Source organism: Eubalaena glacialis, chromosome 4, assembly GCF_028564815.1.
Source record: "Eubalaena glacialis isolate mEubGla1 chromosome 4, mEubGla1.1.hap2.+ XY, whole genome shotgun sequence".
Classification (NCBI taxonomy): domain Eukaryota; kingdom Metazoa; phylum Chordata; class Mammalia; order Artiodactyla; family Balaenidae; genus Eubalaena; species Eubalaena glacialis.
The window spans coordinates 90,845,066-90,865,342 of NC_083719.1; the positions used below are offsets into that span (position 1 = coordinate 90,845,066).

A 20,277-nucleotide genomic window follows, 5' to 3' on the forward strand; every position below is an offset into this window, starting at 1 on the left:
TATTAAGAAAAAAGAACAAAGCTGGAGGTATCATGCTGACTTCAGTCTATACTACAAAGCTACAGTAATCAAAAGAGTGTGGTAATGGCAAAAAAACAGACATGTTGATCAATGGAACAGAATAGAGAGCTCAGAAAGAAATCTATGCACATATGGTCAATTAGTTTACAACAAAGCAAGCAAAACTATACAATGGAGAAAAGACAGTCTGTTAAAGAAGTGGTATTGGGAAAACTGGACAGGTACATGAAAAAGAATGAAATTAGAACATTTTCTTATACCATATACAAAATAAACTCAAAATGAACTAAAGACCTAAAATGTAAGACTGGAAACCATAAAACTCTTAGAAGAAAACATAGGCAGTACATTCTTTGATGTAAGTCTTGGCAATATATTTTTGGATTTGTCTCCTCAAGCAAGAGAAACAAAAGAAAAAATAAACAAATTGACTGAATTAAACTTAAGTGCTTTTGCACAGTGAAGAAAACCATCAACAAAACAAAAAGAAAACCTACTGAATGGGAGAAGATATTGGCAAACGATATGTCTGATAAGGAGTTAATATCCAAAATATACAAAGAGCTCATACAACTCAATATCAAAAAACCAAACAACTCAATTAAAAAGCGGGCAGAAGACCTGATTAGACATTTTTCCAAAAAAAAAAAAAAAAAAATACAGATGGCCAATAGGCACATGAAAAGATGTTCAACAACACTAATCAGGGAAATACAAACTGAAACCACAATGAGATATCACCTCACACAGGTCAGAATGGCCATCACCAAAAAGACAACACATTATAAATGTTGCTGAAGATGTGGAGAAAAGGGAAACCTAGCACACTGTTGGTGGGAATGTAAATTGGTACAGCTACTATGGAAAACAGTATGGAGGTTCCTCAAAATATTAAAAGAAGAACTACCATGTGATCCAGCAATTCCATTCTTAAGTATATATCCCAAGAAAACAAAAACACTGATTCAAAATGATACATGTACTCCAATGTTCATGGCAACATTATTTACAATAGCCAAGAACTGGAAGCAACCTAGGTGTCCATCAATAGATGGAATGGATAAAGAAGATGTGAGATTATATGTATATATATATACACACACACACATATATACATATATATATTACTCAGCCATAGAAAAGAATGAAATTTTGCCATTTGCAACAACATGGATGGACCTGGAGGGTATTATGGTTAGTGAAGTAAGTCAGACAAAGACACATACTGTATATTTTCACTTACATATGGAATCTAAAAATTAAACCAAATGAATGACAAGCAAAACAGAAACAGACTCACAGACACAGAGAATAAATTAGTGGTTACCAGTGAGGAGGAGGGGTGGGGAGGGGCAAGACAGGGGAAGGGGATTAAGAGGTATAAACTACTAGGTATAAAACAAATAAGATACAAGGATATAATGCACAGCACAAGGAATATGGCCAATAGTTTGTAATAACTTTAAGGAATACAATCTATAAAAATATCGAATCACTATGTTGTACACCTGAAGTTAATATAACACTGTAAATCAACCATACTTCAATAAAAAAGAATGGAATTGAAAAGCAAAAAAAAAAAACAAAACAAAACAAAACAAAACAAACACAAAAGGAGAGCCAGGAACAGAAAGTACAAAGAGAATAGTAAATAGAAAGATGTAGTAATAAACACAAATATATTCTAATGGCATTAAGTGCAAATAGAATAAGCATTCAAATATAAAGTCAATAATTTTCAGGTTAAAAAATATTGCTTCTCTAAAGATATATACATGTAAGAATTCAGAGAGCTTAGAATTTTAAAAAAGGAAATAGATGCTCCATGCAAATACTAACCAAAAGAACCCTAATAAAAGAAAGGTACAGTGGTTATACTCATAATAGAAAAGATACACTTTTTATAAAGAAGAACATTTCATAATGATGAGACTATTGTTCCTGAACACAGTAGAATTAAACTAGAAATCAAAAATCATAAATATAACAACAAAATCTCCATATATGTAGCCATTAAGAAATTTCAATAACCAATGGTTCAAAATAGAAGTAATAAGTATCAGTATCAAGAGAATCAAAACTTGTTTTTCAAAAACAAAGTTCATAAACCCTTGGCATGATACACTAAAAGAAGAGCAAAAGAAAGAGCATCATGACAGATTCTAAAGATGTTAAAATATCACAGAAGGATACTGTGAACAACTTTATAAAATATCTCTAAAATTGCAAATGAAATAAACGCATTCTTAGGGAGAAAAAACAACCAAAACTGATGCAAAGAAAAATAAAGTCTAGGCAGGCATATAACTGAAAAATTCTTCCACAAATTAAAAACCTTTCTGTAAGTATCCATGACCAAATGGCTTCACTTGGAAATTCAAGGAATTTATTAAAATTATTAAGGAAGAAATCATGAAATCACAAAAAAGAATCACAAAATTCTTCCAGAGAATAGAAAAAAAAAAAAAAGAGAGAGAGAATCACTTCCAAATTCATTTTATTAGTTCAGCATAATTTTGACATAAAACCTTACATTATAAGAAAACATTATAAGAAAAACATTATGGCGGGGTGGTAGTGGTGGAATGAATTGGGACATTGGGATTGACATATATACACTAATATGTATAAAATAGATAATAAGAACCTGCTGTATAAAAAAATAAAATAAAATACAAAAAAAAAAGGAACACTTTAAGAAGAATTATTACTTATGTCCTATATATTTCAAAGATGATTTTAAAAGCATAAATAAATCTTACTGAAGAGTAAAAAAAAAAAATTATGGGTGCAATATCTTAAGCAAAATAATATCAAAGCAAATATAGCCATATTAAAAAGATTACTACATCATCAACAAGTGTTTCTCTTCTAGAAATGCAATGATTATTCAACATAAGAAAATCAAACAATGTAATCTACCACAGTATCCATGGGCAAGTTACTTTACCTTTCAAAAAGTTTAACTGTCCTTATTTAAAGTTTCAATTTCCTCATCAGTAAAATCAAGACTATAACAACTCATGTATCATACGGAGTTTTTTTGAGGATTAAATAATTAATGCATGTAAAGTGTTTAGCACATGGCACACAGTAAACGCCCAACAAATCTTAGCTATTATTATTAGTGCCTTTTAAAAAATAAGTATGAAAGAAGTAACATTTATACTGAACAATGTAGCAGATTAAAATCTTATTTATGTAATAGCACTCAATCAGAAAACTCCTACTATGTAAAAAAAAAACAAAAAACAAAAAACCCAGAACTTAGAGGCTTAACACAACCATTTATTTAGTCCACAGTGCCAAGGTCAGCAACCTGAGCTGGGCACAGGAGAATGTGTCTTCTGCTCTCATTCATGTGTCTATGATCAGCTCTTAGGTCAGGTAGGGACTGGCTAGTTTTGGGAGGTGTCTGTGGAACAACTAGGATGGCTTGTCTCTCTACCATGTTGTCTCTCATCTTCCACCTGGTTAACTCGGACTTATTTACATATCAGTTACAGGGTCCCAAGAGAACAAGAGAGGGTAGGCACCAATGTGTAAGCATTTTTCAAATCTCTACTTGTATAGCATTAGAATTGTTTAAATCAAGTCACATGGTCAAGCCTAGAATTTGAGTGGGGAAGGAAGGATGGGATATAGGGAGCCTTGAATAAATTGGGGACAATTACTCTAACAGTGTACCACAAGTTCCAAAGCAGTAATTCATTAAAAAAAATATATAGGAAATTGTATACATGATTTTTATCCAACATAAATTACCAAACCATTAAAATCCAATAAGAACAAACAATTTTTTCCCCAAACTGTTTCCTTTACTTAGCATCTCCAGTTTTATCAAACCATCCCTAAGTCTCTAAGACCTTAGCTTGGTAACCAAAACATAGCTTTCAAATTTGATGCCTAATACTGCCCAATCCAAACCTTTTTCCCCAACAAGGCAAAGTCAACCAATGACTTTCTCTTAAAGCATTCTTATTTATGTTTGGCTCATGCCATTTCCTTATGTGAAAGATGCTTTCCTTGACCCTCCCTTTTTGAATCATTTCATGTAACTCATCATTTAAGTTTCCAGCTCAATTACTACTTAAAGATAATAGTAATTTATTCCTCATTAATATTAGAAAAAAGTTAGAGAGCAAACATTTATCTGAACCCCCATTTTGTGCCATGAACTTTCATAGGGCCAGCTACATATATAATATTCCATTTGTGTTGTTCCCTATCTTTCTGAAGAATAGGTCTTCTGGATGAAACAGTAAAATTTATTGTGTAAAGGTTATTTTTTGGACATCCTTGCTTCTTCCATAGACTTCACTATGGAAAAAAAGATTTAGTAAGTACTCACATTTGCTTCATATTTTTTACTGTTTTTGGTGAAAATTTTATATAATTTCTCACTTTACATACTCATAGTATCTTAATATTAAATAAGAGAATCAAACTAAATTAAGTGATATTTTACCAACTAGATACTTTATAATTTATCATTTATTTACATTTATATTATATTATTTATATTGTTTAATAATCCAAATGTGTCTCTCTCTAGCTAAACTTTATATAAACCACGTTTATAATAAGTTATATCTTTTAATCTACCTAATGCAAATTAAACTTATTTTTATGTTAAATATGTACTATGCATAAATTAATATAACTGCTTTTAGAAATTTCTAATTTAGATTTTTCTCTGAAGATAACTTGCCTTCCCCACACATTTACTATTTAAAATGAATGAAAGCATCTCTTGGAAGCCTCACTAAGCACTGAAAACTAATTAGCACATCTACTGGTTAAGCTTTTGTTTATTCCTTTATTCTCAGTGCTGACTGATTGAGTAATAAGGTCTTCACTTGGATCTAGCATCTAAAAAATATTTACTATGTCTGATTAACTGACTTATGAATTTCAAATGTAATTATCTACAGATATTTACTAAAATTTTGAAGAAAGAAGCTATCTTATACCCAATGATTGGCCTTGAAAACAGGAATATAAATAGAATTCTAATTATAGAAATGACAAATTTGAGTTAGCTTATTTATTTAGTTGCAGTCTCATCCGTTTGAGATACGAAGTGGCATATAAAAATAGACACAAAAGCAGATAATAACATAAATAATAACAAATAATGGAAAGAATCATGGAAACAGAAAAAAAAATAAGACTGGGTGAGATGAACTAATCACCCTTTATTTCTCTCAGAAACTGGTCAAAAATTTGACTCTCATTTTTTAAGCTCCAGCAAGCCATTTATACAAAATCAATAATAATGTTCAGAGAGCACATGAAACTAAGAAGGATTTATTTCCTAAAACCCAGTGAAGAGGATACTGGGTGATATAGTGGTCACCACGATAATAGGTACAATAATTTTCTTTGTTTTTCTTTTTTTTTTCTTTCCTGTGCTTCTCACCAAAACCAAGGACAAAGCTGAAGCAAGTTGCATGAAAGCAAGTCCATGAAATCCAAAACACTGTAGTTGAAGTGGGCAGCAATCTGATTGTCTTTTTCCATGAAAAAAATATTAGAAATCTAGAGAAAAGGATGGACTGCATGTTTTCAGATAGTCCTCCATAAAGATCGTTACTCCAAATCAGACTTATGGTTCAAAAACAAAGAGTTTAAGGTTTTGTTTTCTACTAAGGATCTAGAGTGTAGATATTTTGTGTTACAGTAATGGCCCACCCATAAGCCTGGACAATCAATTAAGCAGAGTGAATCATTTTTGCTTTTCTTGTTAACATTAATTCACATCTGTAATTATTATTGGAAAACAATATATTAAGAGTGTTAGGGGACTTCCCTGGTGGTCCAGTGGTTAAGAATCCACCTTCCAAAGCAGAGGATGAGGGTTCGATCCCTGGTCGGGGAACTAAGATCCCACATGCTGCGGGGCAACTAAGCCCACACGCCATAACTACTGAGCCCACGCACCGCAACTAGAGAGCCCACATGCTGCAAACTACAGAGCCCACATGCTCTGGAGCCCGCATGCCACAACTAGAGAGAAGCCTGCACACCACAACGAAGAGCCCGTGTGCCACAACGAAAGATCCCATGTGCCTCAACTAAGATCCGGATCCAGCCCAAAAAATAAAATAAAATAAATAAATAAAAGAAATAAACATTAAAAAAAAAAAGAATGTTAGGATAACTGCATCTGTGCAAGCTAGAAAGAACCAGAAACTTTCAGGGACAGAAAAAAAGTGTACTTTAGGATAACAAATTAACCTGGCTCAAAATAAGACATAAAGAGAAAAAAAAACTATTTGATGGAGTTTTGAAATATCATAGGATACCACATGGATAAAGAATCACTGAAAAATAATATTTGCATTTTATGAAGAATGGATAGCTAATTTCATAATGATTTCCTTTGAATGTGAATATATATATATTCAAACAGAGCTAGAAAAACCAAGAATTTGTAAAATACATTTTTAACTTTAAAGAAAAAGACACTAGATTTAGTGAGTCCAGATTTGCAATTTATATTGTCTAATGCTGGAAAGAAAAACTTCTAAATAAGTTCACTAAATAATTTATTATCCAAATTGAGACACTATTAAGAGTGAATTAGTTCACTACTAACAAGAAAGCTGGAAAATTAGGCATAGACCCAGGCTAACCTCGGCAAATTGGAACACACAGGCAGCCTACTTAGAGATGTCTCTCAAAGGCACAAGCTCAAAGCAGAACAATTAGTCTTCCCCCAAATCAACTCCTTTCTTCAAACTACTTAATCAGAAGATTGTCAACCCTCTTATCTTTAACTAAAAAATAGGTCGGTATTAACTTTTAAAAATCATGTTCTCAACAGTGAATCACTGATACTCACTGAATATGAATATTCCTTTTTCCTTAGAGACAAAGGACAAATATGTCCTGGTGACAGACGTACCAGTTGATGGCCAGTGTTTTATCTTACCTGGGCAATATTTACTGCATTACAGATTCGCCCATCTTTCTCATGATCCTTTGTTTTCTGTAACATTTGCCATATTTTGTTTCTAAGTCCATCCTGCTCCTTATCTCCTCGAAGTTCCCATGACATTTTCAGCAGGTTATACACTAAGCCATAGTATCCAGTCCATTTCACTTGATCACCTGCTTAAAAAGAAAGGTTCTTTAGGAAGATATTTTGTTCATCTTATTAATGTATGGTTGTGTGAAAAAGAAGAAATTTGATTTTATTAATGTTTTAAAGTTTGAAATTCTGAGCTTTGGAATTTTCTTTTTACCATTCACTACTTTTACTCCTTTAATTTTAAAAGATCTCACAGATCGTTTAAAAACTTCTAACGCTATGAAAAGATGAACTGCACCTAACTAATATTATACCTAATAAATTTAAAAGTTAAAAAGGTAAACTGTGAACTATGTACTATAAACACATTTTTGGAATTCAAGTAAAGAGGAATTTATTCAAGGAAGTATGAACACTTAGACCACCATGGTGAATTTTTACAATAAATCAGAGAAACAGGAGAAAAATCACTGGCTGTTATAAAAATGATCAAGCTCTATGAAATATGGCATTTGAACCAAGAAGAAAGCTTTGAAAATAATGTAAAAAGCAGACAAAAATTACTGATATAATTATAAGCTGGAAGATTTTTTTAAATAATGGAGAAATAAATCAAATGAAATAGGGGAAAGGGAGTAATGAATTCAGAGAGGTTTTTTTTTAAAGTCTAATACACTTGTCCTTCTAAAAATTATATACCAATTAACAATTTAAATAAGTTATCAAGTTCCACTTTCAAAATATGCATTTCCCCTACAGGAAAGAGGAAGAAGTTTCTCTTTACTCTTTATCTTAATTATTTCTTACTAGATGATATATTGCTATGCAATACTATTCAAGAAACAAGAATTCTCATTTAGTTAGTGATGGGATAAATAAATTAATGCAGGTCTCAAAGGGTATATGAGCTTAAGTTAGCTAAAGAGCAACATGAGGGTACTGAGTATATGTGAAGCAAGTAAGAGGAGCAAGAGGAAGAGAAGGTTCAGAAAGGAAGATGGAGGGTATCCTGGTGAGAGCTAGTATGACACTGAATTTATCAATGCCCCTCTTGAATAAAGTTATAAGCACAATCTGAAAAGTCACAATCTTCAACTTTTCCTAATTCAATCTGGATTTAATAATCCAGGCTAATAATAATTATCATTGTTACGATAACTAGAATACTTGGAAGTACCTATGATGTGCCCATATTCTAGTTACTCCTCACTACAATCCTGCTATGAAGACTATATCATACTTAGAGTAATAGAAGGGAACATAAGAGCTTCAACTTGGTTAGAAATTTCCCTAGCAACACACTGCTGATGAGTGAGAGAGGCAGGTGAAGGCTGGGATAATGTTATCCCATGAAGCACAGCCTCTCCAATTCAGACAAGTACTTTTCCTTCCAATCCTGCCCTCTATTCCATTCATAGGAAAGGAAGATAGACTAGAAGGTGGAAGGAGGATGCAGGAGAGAATGTACACAGCTTAGAAATGGGAGGAGGAAGGCATGTGTCCAGCTTCCACTCTTTCTAACTAAAGTTGATACTTAAAGTAAAAGCTGCAAATATGAGGCTACAGTTAAGCAGCAAATTCTTCTGAAAATATAATTTTCCCCTCATAAAAATTTTACCAGTAAAAATCAGTGTATTGCAATAGTTGAAATTATATATAGGAAGTGATGTCAGCAAGATGGTGGACTAGGAAGTCCCCAGCCTTCATCCTCTCACAGTAACAACAACTTGGCAGACATCCATGAACAAAACTGCCTTTTGGGAGACCTTGGAACCCAGGTAATAGGTTGTAAAACACCAATGGAAGCCAAGACTCAGGAGGGCCACTTCAAAAAGGCAGGCTGGACTCAGGTGGCTGGCCTTTCAACAGTGGTCCAGCTGTGGACCTAGTAGCACCCCTTTCCCCCCATGAACTTAGCTCCTGCTCTGCTTGTCCATGGTCCTGCCACCAGTCCCATCCACCAAAGGACTCGGGAGGACCCACGTCTGTTGTGCCCTGAGTAACAGGCCCACTGACTGAGGACCCGATTGTGGACCCTGAAACACTGTGACCTGGTTCCAGCCTCACTCTACCATGGTCCAGAGGCAGTTCTGCACACCCAGGAACCCACCCATGGACCTAGCAGGAGAATGCTCAGGAACCTGGGGGGAGCCAAATGCATTTGTACCCCTGGTAAGACCTGAGACCTGCAGACACAGCAGTGGTCCCGTGACCAGGCTCCAGCCCTGCTCCACCACAGTCCCAGAGGTGCTCCCATCTGCTCAGGGACCTGCAGGAACCATCCCCACTCAGGGACCCTGGTAACAGGCCCATTTATTTAACCCCAGCAGAGAGGGAGCTGTAAGAAGAAAGGAGGATAGGGAGGATCTCAAATGGAGCTAAGGTGGAGAGTTCATATTAGAAATGCATAAGGTAAAATAACTAAAGATAAATTAGGTCAGATTAACTGGTAGATATTTGAGCAAAAGAGTAATGTTATATCTGCTCAATGAAATGTTATGTCTATTCAAGCAAGAAACTGGGAAACCAATATGGGAGTTTTATGAGGTAATCCAGGGCTTTACTGTGATGAGCAGCAGGAGATTGGAGAGTAAAGGACAAAGCTAAAACATTGTTGAGTAGATCTCACAAGACTTCTTTGTTATGGAGGAGGAAGACGGAGTGAAGTGAAAAGGACAAGTGCATGTTCAAGCTCAGGAAAATGAAACAATAATGAAATCAATTGCAGAAATGAGATTATATAGAAAAGCCAGTTTGGGGAGAAAGGAGATAAATAAATATGGTATGATGATGGGTAAGGGGAATCTGATATTCAGCTTGTTGTAAAAACAGAGCTATAATTCAAGTAAAATAGCAGAATTGAAATTATGGATTTGTGAGTCATTAGCAGAAAAATAAGGCCTGAACTCAATATGAGTAGAGAAACAACTATGAGTTTTTAATGAATAATTCTGGAATTGCAAACCTCAGAAATACAAAAGCAGTTTTTGAACAGTATGATAAATAAAATATACTGTAGATTTTAACCCATTTATAAATTTATTTCTAATTTATTTCTAAACACCCAACTCTTTACATTAAAAAGAATGATTGACAAAAGTACATACAAATTACCTTCCTTCATATATTTTAAATGATTGTTTTTTTAGGAACAATATTTTAGAACCCTGCAATCACCGAACTGAATATGGTTTGTTTTTAGAATACACAAGACCAGTAGACCAGTCAAAAAACCATAAAATATATTCTGATAACTGTGTTCTCAAAACTAAATTTTTAAATGCCATTGATGACTTTAAAAGAAAGCTGGTGCTCTCACTCCCTCTTGCGAGAACACCAGAATCACAACTAGCTGCTGGACAATCATCAACAGGAAGACACTGGAACTCACCAAAAAAGATACCCCACATCCAAAGACAAAGGAGAAGCCACAATGAGATGGTAGGAGGGGCGCAATCAGAGTAAAATCAAATCCCATAACTGGTGGGTGGGTGACTCACAGACTGGTGAACACTTATACCACAGAAGTCCACCCACTGGAGTGAAGGTTCTGAGCCCCACGTCAGGCTTCCCAACCTGGATGTCCAGCAATGGGAGGAGGAATTCATAGAGAATGAGACTTTGAAGCCTAGTGGGAATTGACTGCAGGACTTGGACAGGACTGGGGGAAACAGAGACCCCACTCTTGGAGGGCGCACACAAAATAGTGTGTGCATCAGGACCCAGGGGAAGAAGCAGTGACCCCGGGGGAGACTGAACCAGACCTACCTGCTAGTGTTGGAAGGTGTCCTGCAGAGGCGGGAGGTGGCTCTGTTTCACCATGGGGACAAGGACACTGGCAGCAGAAGTTCTGGGAAGAACTCCTTGGCGTGAGCCCTCCCAGAGTCTGTCATTAGCCCCACCAAAGAGCCCAGGTAGGCTCCAGTGTTGGGTTACCTCAGGCAAAACAACCAACAGGGAGGGAACCCAGCCCCACCCATCAGCAGTCAAGTGGATTAAAGTTTTACTGAGCTCTGACCACCACAGCAACAGTCAGCTCTACCCACCACCAGAGCCTCCCATCAAGCCTCTTAGATAGCCTCAACCACCAGAGAGCAGACAGCAGAAGTAAGAAAAACTACAATCCTGCAGCCTGTGGAAAAAAAACCACATTCACAGAAAAATAGACAGGATGAAAAGGCAGAGGGCTATATATCAGATGAAGGAACAAGATAAAACCCCAGAAAAACAACTAAATGCAGTGGAGATAGGCAACCTTCCAGAAAAAGAATTCAGAATAATGATAGTGAAGATGATCCAGAACCTCAAAATACAAATGGAGGCAAATATCAAGAAGATGCAAGAAATGTTTAACAAAGACCTAAAAGAATTAAAGAACAAACAAACAGAGATGAACAATACAATAACTGAAATGAAAAATATACTAGAAGGAATCAATAGCAGAATAACTGAGGCAGAAGAAAGGATAAGTGACCTGGAAGACAGAATGGTGGAATTCACTGCTGTGGAACAGACTAAAGAAAAAAGAATGAAAAGAAATGAAGACAGCCTAAGAGATCTCTGGGACAACATTAAATGGAACAACATTCGCATTATAGGGGTCCCAGAAGGAGAAGAGAGAGAGAAAGGACCCAAGAAAATATTTGAAGAGATTATAGTCGAAAACTTCCCTAACGTGGGAAACGAAATAGCCACCCAAGTCCAGGAAGCGCAGAGTCCCATACAGGATAAACCCAAGGAGAAACATGCCGAAACACATAGTAATCAAATTGGCAAAAATTAAAGACAAAGAAAAATTATTGAAAGCAGCAAGGGAAAAACGACAAATAACATAAAAGGGAACTCCCATAAGGTTAACAGCTAATTTCTCAGCAGAAATTCTACAAGCCAGAAGGGAGTGGCATGATATACTTAAAGTGATGAAAGGGAAGAACCTACAACCAAGATTACTCTACCCGGCAAGGATCTCATTCAGATTTGATGGAGAAATCAAAAGCTTTACAGACAAGCAAAAGCTAAGAGAATTCAGCACCACCAAACCAGCTCTACAACAAATGCTAAAGGAACTTCTCTAAGTGGGAAACACAAGAGAAGAAAAGGACCTACAAAAACAAACCCAAAACAATTAAGAAAATGGTCACAGGAACATACATATCGATAATTACCTTAAACGTGATGGATTAAATGCTCCAACCAAAAGACACAGGCTTGCTGAATGGATACAAAAACAAGACCCATATATATGCTGTCTACAAGAGACCCACTTTAGACCTAGCGACACATTCAGACTGAAAGTGAGGGGATGGAAAAAGATATTCCATGCAAATGGAAATCAAAAGAAAGCTGGAGTAGCTATACTCATATCAGATAAAATAGACTTTAAAATAAAGAATGTTACAAGAGACAAGGAAGGACACTACATAATGATCAAGGGATCAATCCAAGAAGAAGATATAACAATTATAAATATATATGCACCCAACATAGGAGCACCTCAATACATAAGGCAACTGCTAACAGCTATAAAAGAGGAAATCGACAGTAACACAATAAGAGTGGGGGACTTTAACACCTCACACCAATGGACAGATCATCCAAAATGAAAATAAATAAGGAAACAGAAGCTTTACAGGACACAATAGACCAGATAGATTTAATTGATATTTATAGGACATTCCATACAAAAACAGCAGATTACACTTTCTTCTCAAGTGCGCACGGAACATTCTCCAGGATAGATCACATCGTGGGTCACAAATCTAGCCTCAGTAAATTTAAGAAAATTGAAATCATATCAAGCATCTTTTCTGACTACAATGTTATTAGATTAGAAATGAATTACAGGGGAAAAAAACATAAAAAACACAAACACATGGAGGCTAAACAATACGTTACTAAATAACCAACAGATCACTGAAGAAATCAAAGAGGAAATCAAAAAATACCTAGAGACAAATGACAATGAAAACACGATGACCCAAAACCTGTGGGATGCAGCAAAAGCAGTTCTAAGAGGGAAGCTTATAGCTATACAAGCCTACCTCAAGAAACAAGAAAAATCTCAAGTAAACAATCTAACCTTACAACTAAAGGAACTAGAGAAAGAAGAACAAACAAAACCCAAAGTAAGCAGAAGGAAAGAAATCATAAAGATCAGAGCAGAAATAAATGAAATAGAAACAAAGAAAACAATAGCAAAGATCAATAAAACTAAAAGCTGGTTCTTTGAGAAGATAAACAAAATTGATAAGCCATTAGCCAGACTCATCAAGAAAAAGAGGGAGAGGACTCAAATCAATAAAATTAGAAATGAAAAAGGAGAAATTACAACAGACACTGCAGAAATACAAAGCAACCTAAGAGACTACTACAAGCAACTCTATGCCAATAAAATGGACAACCTGGAAGAAATGGACAAATTCTTAGAAAGGTATAACCTTCCAAGACTGAACCAGGAAGAAACAGAAAATATGAACAGACTAATCACAAGTAATGAAATTGAAACTGTGATTAAAAATCTTCCAAAAAACAAAAGTCCAGGACCAGATGGCTTCACAGGTGAATTCTATCAAACATTTAGAGAAGAGCTAACACCCATCCTTCTCAAACTCTTCCAAAAAATTGCAGAGGAAGGAACACTCCCAAACTCATTCTATGAGGCCACCATCACCCTGATACCAACACCAGACAAAGATACTACAAGAAAAGAAAATTACAGACTAATATCACTGATGAATATAGATGCAAAAATCCTCAACAAAATACTAGCAAGCAGAATCCAACAACACATTAAAAGGATCATACACCACGATCAAGTGGGATTTATCCCAGGGATGCAAGGGTTCTTCAATATATGCAAATTAATCAATGTGATACACCATATTAACAAATTGAAGAATAAAAACCATATGATCATCTCAATAGATGCAGAAAAAGCTTTTGACAAAATTCCGCACCCATTTATGATAAAAACTCTCCAGAAAATGGGCATAGAGGGAACCTACCTCAACATAATAAAGGCCATATACGACAAACCCACAGCAAACATCATTCTCAACGGTGAAAAACTCAAAGCATTTCCTCTAAGATGAGGAACGAGATAAGGATGTGCACTCTCACCACTATTATTCAACATAGTTTTGGAAGTCCTAGCCACGGCAATCAGAGAAGAAAAAGAAATAAAAGGATACAGATTGGAAAAGAAGAAGTAAAACTGTCACTGTTTGCAGATGACATGATACTATACATAGAGAATCCTAAAAACCAGAAAACTACTAGAGCTAATCAATGAATTTGGTAAAGTTGCAGGATACAAAATTAATGCACAGAAATCTCTTGCAGTCCTATACACTAATGATGAAAAATCTGAAAGAGAAATTATGGAAACACTCCCATTTACCATTGCAACAAAAAGAATAAAATACCTAGGAATAAACCTACCTAGGGAGACAAAACACCTGTATGCAGAAAACTATAAGACACTGATGAAAGAAATTAAAGATGATACCAACAGATGGAGAGATATACCATGTTCTTGGATTGGAATAATCAATATTGTGAAAATAACTATACTACCCAAATCAGTCTACAGATTCAATGCAATCCCTATCAAATTACCAATGGCATTTTTTATGGAACTAAAACAAATCATCTTAAAATTTGTATGGAGACACAAAAGACCCCGAATACCCCCCCCCCGAAAGCAGTCTTGAGGGAAAAAAACAGAGCTGGTGGAATCAGACTCCCTGTCTTCAGACTATACTACAAAGGTACAGTAATCAAGACAATATGGTACTGGCACAAAAACAGAAATGTAGATCAATGGAACAAGATAGAAAGCCCAGAGATAAACCCACGCACCTATGGTCAACTAATCTATGACAAAGGAGGCAAAGATATACAATGGAGAAAAGACAGTCTCTTCAATAAGTGGTGCTGGGAAAACTGGACAGCTACATGTAAAAGAATGAAATTAGAATACTCCCTAACACCATACACAAAAATAAACTCAAAATGGATTCGAGACCTAAATGTAAGACCGGACACTATAAAACTCTTAGAGGAAAACATAGGAAGAACACTCTTTGACATAAATCACAGCAAGATCTTTTTTGATCCACCTCCTAGAGTAATGGAAATAAAAACAAAAATAAACAAATGGGACCTAATGAAACTTCAAAGCTTTTGCACAGCAAAGGAAACCATAAAGAAGACGAAAAGACAACCCTCAGAATGGGAGAAAATATTTGTAAATGAATCAACGGACAAAGGATTAATCTCCAAAATATATAAACAGCTCATTCAGCTCAATATTAAAGAAACAAACAACCCAATCCAAAAATGGGCAGAAGACCTAAATAGACATTTCTCCAAAGAAGACATACAGATGGCCAAGAAGCACATGAAAAGATGCTCAACATCACTAATTATTAGAGAAATGCAAATCAAAACAACAATGAGGTATCACCTCACACCAGTTAGAATGGGCATCATCAGAAAATCTACAAACAACAAATGCTGGCGAGGGTGTGGAGAAAAGGGAACCCTCTTGCACTGTTGGTGGGAATGTAAATTGATACAGCCTTATGGAGAACAGTATGGAGGTTCCTTAAAAAACTAAAAATAGAACTACCATATGACCCAGCAATCCCACTACTGGGCATATACCCAGAGAAAACCGTAATTCAAAAAGACACATGCACCCCAATGTTCATTGCAGCACTATTTACAATAGCCAGGTCATGGAAGCAACCTAAATGTCCATCTACAGATGAATGGATAAAGAAGTTGTGGTACATATATACAATGGAATATTACTCAGTCATAAAAAGGAACGAAATTGAGTCATTTGTTGAGACGTGGATGGATCTAGAGACTGTCATACAGAGTGAAGTAAGTCAGAAAGAGAAAAACAAATATCGTATAGTAACGCATGTATGTGGAACCTAGAAAAATGGTACAGATGAACCGGTTTGCAAGGCAGAAGTTGAGACACAGATGTAGAGAACAAACGTATGTACACCAAGGGTGGAAAACTGCAGTGGGGTGGGGATGGTGGTGTGCTGAATTGGGCGATTGGGATTGACATGTATACAGTGATGTGTATAAAACTGATGACTGACTAAAAAAAAAAAAAAGAAAGCCGTTCACCTGTTGATTTAAACTACAGTGAAGTGCTGCTTACAGGTATTTGTAGGGAGAATCTATTACATCCAATTGACTGACAGTTAATGAAGAAAAAAATTCTTATAAACAGATGGGATGTGTTACAACTTCACAAAAAGTAGGATGTACTCTCATATGCATGTCTACACACTTGCTGAGAAGCATGCCTGCTCTGAAACTTCTCATCCAAGGGCCAGACTGTAACATAAGGCACTTTTCTGTTCTGCTTTGAGTGACCCTGTGGCAGCTATCACAGATGTTACTTTAAATGTACTGAGAAAAAATATGTCTCCGTCTGCAGCTAAGCTAGGAAATAACAAAACTGAAGCAAAACAAAATTCCTAATAAAGCTTAAAAATTTATTACATTATACCATTTGAAAACCAATACTTTATGATCCTTTCTCTGTAGGAATATTTTATTTTAGCATTTGAACTCTTTGGAAGCCATTAATTGCCAGCCTAGATACTTATATTTCACATATTCAATGAACATAAAATATGAATATTTCTACTTATATGGAAGATTATAAATGAACACAGCTTTTACAGTTTTGACAAATATAACTTGGCACCACAGAATCGAATGTATCACTGAAAGGTAACCTGAATGCAAGACGTAGTTTAAAACATTATCTTTATGAAATGCCATGTAGTGTGGAGGAACTAGATCAATGTCAAGAAACCAAGAGAAGAACTATTCAGTAAGCCAGCCATTTGTTTAATAAATATTTACTGAGTCAATGCTATGTGCCAACCATTGTTCTATGTACCAAAGAAAAAGACAATGTTACTGCTCTAGGGACACTTAATTCTAGGGGAGAAAGACAGATATTAAGAAAGTGAACTTAAAAATATCATTACAAAAATAATAGAAGATGATAATGTGACCAACAATGACTAGGAAAAGAAAACCACTACAGACAGAGTGAAAGAAAGACCTCCATGAGGACATAGTATTCAAGCTAAAATCTGATGGATTTAAAAAAAAAAAAAAAAAAGCTAACCATCTAAGGAGCTGGGGAAAAGTGTTCCTAGCAGAAGAGATGGAAAATGCAAAGGCTATGGACCTAGAATAGCTTGAAAGTTTAGAGAAACAGAAGAAAGGATAGAATGGATGGAGTACAAGACACCAGGGGGTTCATGGGACAAGATGAGATCAGGTAGGCATGCCCTTTGCAGAGGTACACTCTCAATAATCATGGCCAATTTGTAAGCCATGGAAAGGAGTTTGGATTTTATTCTTAGTGTAATAAAAAGCTAAGAGAGCATTTAAATATAGAAGGGAACTGACCCATTTTATGTTTTAAAAAATCTTTTTGGCTTCTTCGTGGAAAAGAGGACTATAAGGAAGACAGGAAGATTTTTAGTTTCTTGCAGTTAATCTATAAGAAAAGTGATGATTGCATAGACTTCAGATTTGTACAGTAAACTTGTACAATGGTCTATACCCTTGGCTTCTGGGAAGTCACCTCTAATGCCTTGGAATGTCCTGTCAGATTAGAATGTTCTTATTAACCTGGGAGCCATGGGTTGTGATTATCAATTTGCCTTTGAAAGGGCCAGAGACTGGGGTCAGCCATATGTATGTGACTGAAGCCCAGTAAAAATTCTGGATACCAAAGCTTAGTGACCTTCCATAGGTGACAATACTCTATGCAAATTGTCATACATTGTTTCTTGGAGAAGTAAATGCTTTCCACACAACTCCACTGGGAGAGGACAGTGGATAGCTCTCTGCTTGGAACTCTCCTGAACTCTGACCTATGCACCTCTTCCTTGGCTGATTTTAATCCATTCACTGTAAGAAACCATACTCATGAGTAAAATGGCTTTGCTGAGTTCTGTGAATTCTTCCACAAATTATGAAACATGAGGGTTGTCCTGGGGGTCCCCAAACTCGCAAGTAGTTTCAGAAGTGAGGGTGGTCTTGGGGACTCCTGAACTTCACAGGAGTCAAAAATAGAGATAGAGATATGTAGAAAATTTGGGGATATATTTTGGATGTATAGTAGAATAAATAGGAATTCGAGGGTACTCTTTGTTTTCAGAATGTTATACTATAATAATTATAATGATATATCTATCACTATACACACAAATACACACATAATATTTAAATACTGATCATAAGTAAGGACAGAGACAAGAAGGCAAAGTAGAAGGACGTGAGCTCATCTTACGAAAACATCAAAATCAGAACTAACTGCTGAACAACCATCGACCAAAAAAAAAAAAAAAAATGCTGGAACTTACCAAAAAACAGATACCCTACACCCAAAGACAAAGAAGAGGCCACAACAACTTGACAGGAGGGGTGCAATAACAAGAAAATTAAATCCCATACCATCAAGTGGGCGACCCACTAACTGGAAAATAATTATTCCACAGAAGTTCTCCCACAGGAGTGAAAGTTCTTAGCCCCACATCAGGCTCCCCAGCCTGGGGGTCTGGTATGGGAGGAAGAGGAGCCTTCAGAGAATTTGACTTTGAAGGCCAGCAGGGTTTGATCTCAGGAATTCCACAGGACTGTGGGAAACAGAAAATCCACTCTTGGAGGGCACACACAAGGTCTCATGTGCACCAGGACCCAGGGAAAGAAGCAGTGACCTCATAAGAGTCTGGGACAGACCTACCTACTAGTATTGGAGGGTCTCCTGCATAGGTGGGGGGCAGCTGTGGCTCACTGTGGGGAAAAAGACACTGGTGGCAGTAGTTCTGGGGAGTATAAATTGGTGTGAGCCCTCCTGGAGGTCATCATTTTATCATCAAGACCTGGGCTCACCCAACAGCTGTAGGCTCCAGTGCTGGGACACCTCAGGACAAACAGCCAACATGGCAGGAACACAGCCCACTCATCAGGAGACAGGCTACTTACAGTCTTCCTGAGAACACAGCTGTCCAGTAAACACAATCCTTAACACAGCCATGCCCACCAGAGGGACCCAGCTCCACCCACCAGTGGGCAGGGACCAGTCTCTCCCACCAGGAAGGCTGCACAAGCCTCTTAGATAGCCTCATCCACCAGGAGGCAGACAGCAGAAGCAAGAAGAACTAAAACCCTTTAGCCTGCTGAATGGAAACTGTGATCACAAAGTCAGACAAAATGAGATGGCAGAGGAATATGTCCCAGATGAAGGAACAAGATAAAATGCCACAAGATCAACTAAGTGAAGGGGAGATAGGCAATCTACTGGAGAAAGAATTCAGAGTAATAATAGTGAAGATGATCCAGGACCTCAGAAAAAGAATGGAGGCAAAGATTGAGAGGATGCAAGAAATGTTTAACAAAAACCTAGAAGAACTAAAGAACAAGCAAACAGAGATAAACAATACACTAACTGAAATGAAAAATACACTAGAAGGAATCAATAGCAGAATAACTGAGGCAGAAGAACAGATACGTGCGCTGGAAGACAGAATGGTGGAAATCACTGCCACAGAACAGAATAAAGAAAAAAGAATGAAAAGAAATGAGGATAGCATAAGAGACCTCTGGGACATTAAATGCACCAACATTTGCATTACAGGGGTCTCAGAAGAAGAGAGAGAGAAAAAAACCTGAGAAAATATTTGAAGAGATAATACCTGAAAATTTCCCTAACATGGGAAAGGAAACAATCACCCAAGTCCAGGAAGTGCAGAGAGTCCCAGGCAGGATAAACCCAAGGAGGAACATGCTGAGACACATGGTAATCAACTTGGCAAAAATTAAAGACAAAGAAAAAATATTAAAAGCAGCAAGGGCAAAGAAACAAATAACATACTAGGGAATTCCCATAAGGTTACCAGCTGATTTCTCAACAGAACCTCTGAAGGACAAAAGGGAGTGGCATGATATATTTAGAGTGATGAAAGGGAAAAACCTACAACCAAGAATACTCTACCCAGAAAGGCTCTCATTCAGATTCAATGGAGAAATCAAAACTTTACAGACAAGCAAAAGCTAAGAGAATTCAGTACCACCCAACCAGCTTTGCAACAAATGCTAAAGAAACTTCTCTAGGCAGAAAAGAAAAAGCCACAACTAGAAACAAGAAAATTACGAATGAAAAA

The 20,277-nt window shown here is 36.3% G+C and overlaps 1 protein-coding gene across 1 annotated transcript in view; it reads right to left on the reverse strand.

Moving 5' to 3' along the window:
• Positions 1-20,277, reverse strand: part of TMEM232 (transmembrane protein 232) — a 266,422-nt gene that overhangs the window by 149,405 nt on the left and 96,740 nt on the right. Inside the window, 1 exon segment of the mRNA XM_061188046.1 lies at positions 6,959-7,137. Coding sequence (XP_061044029.1) covers positions 6,959-7,137 — 179 coding nt within the window.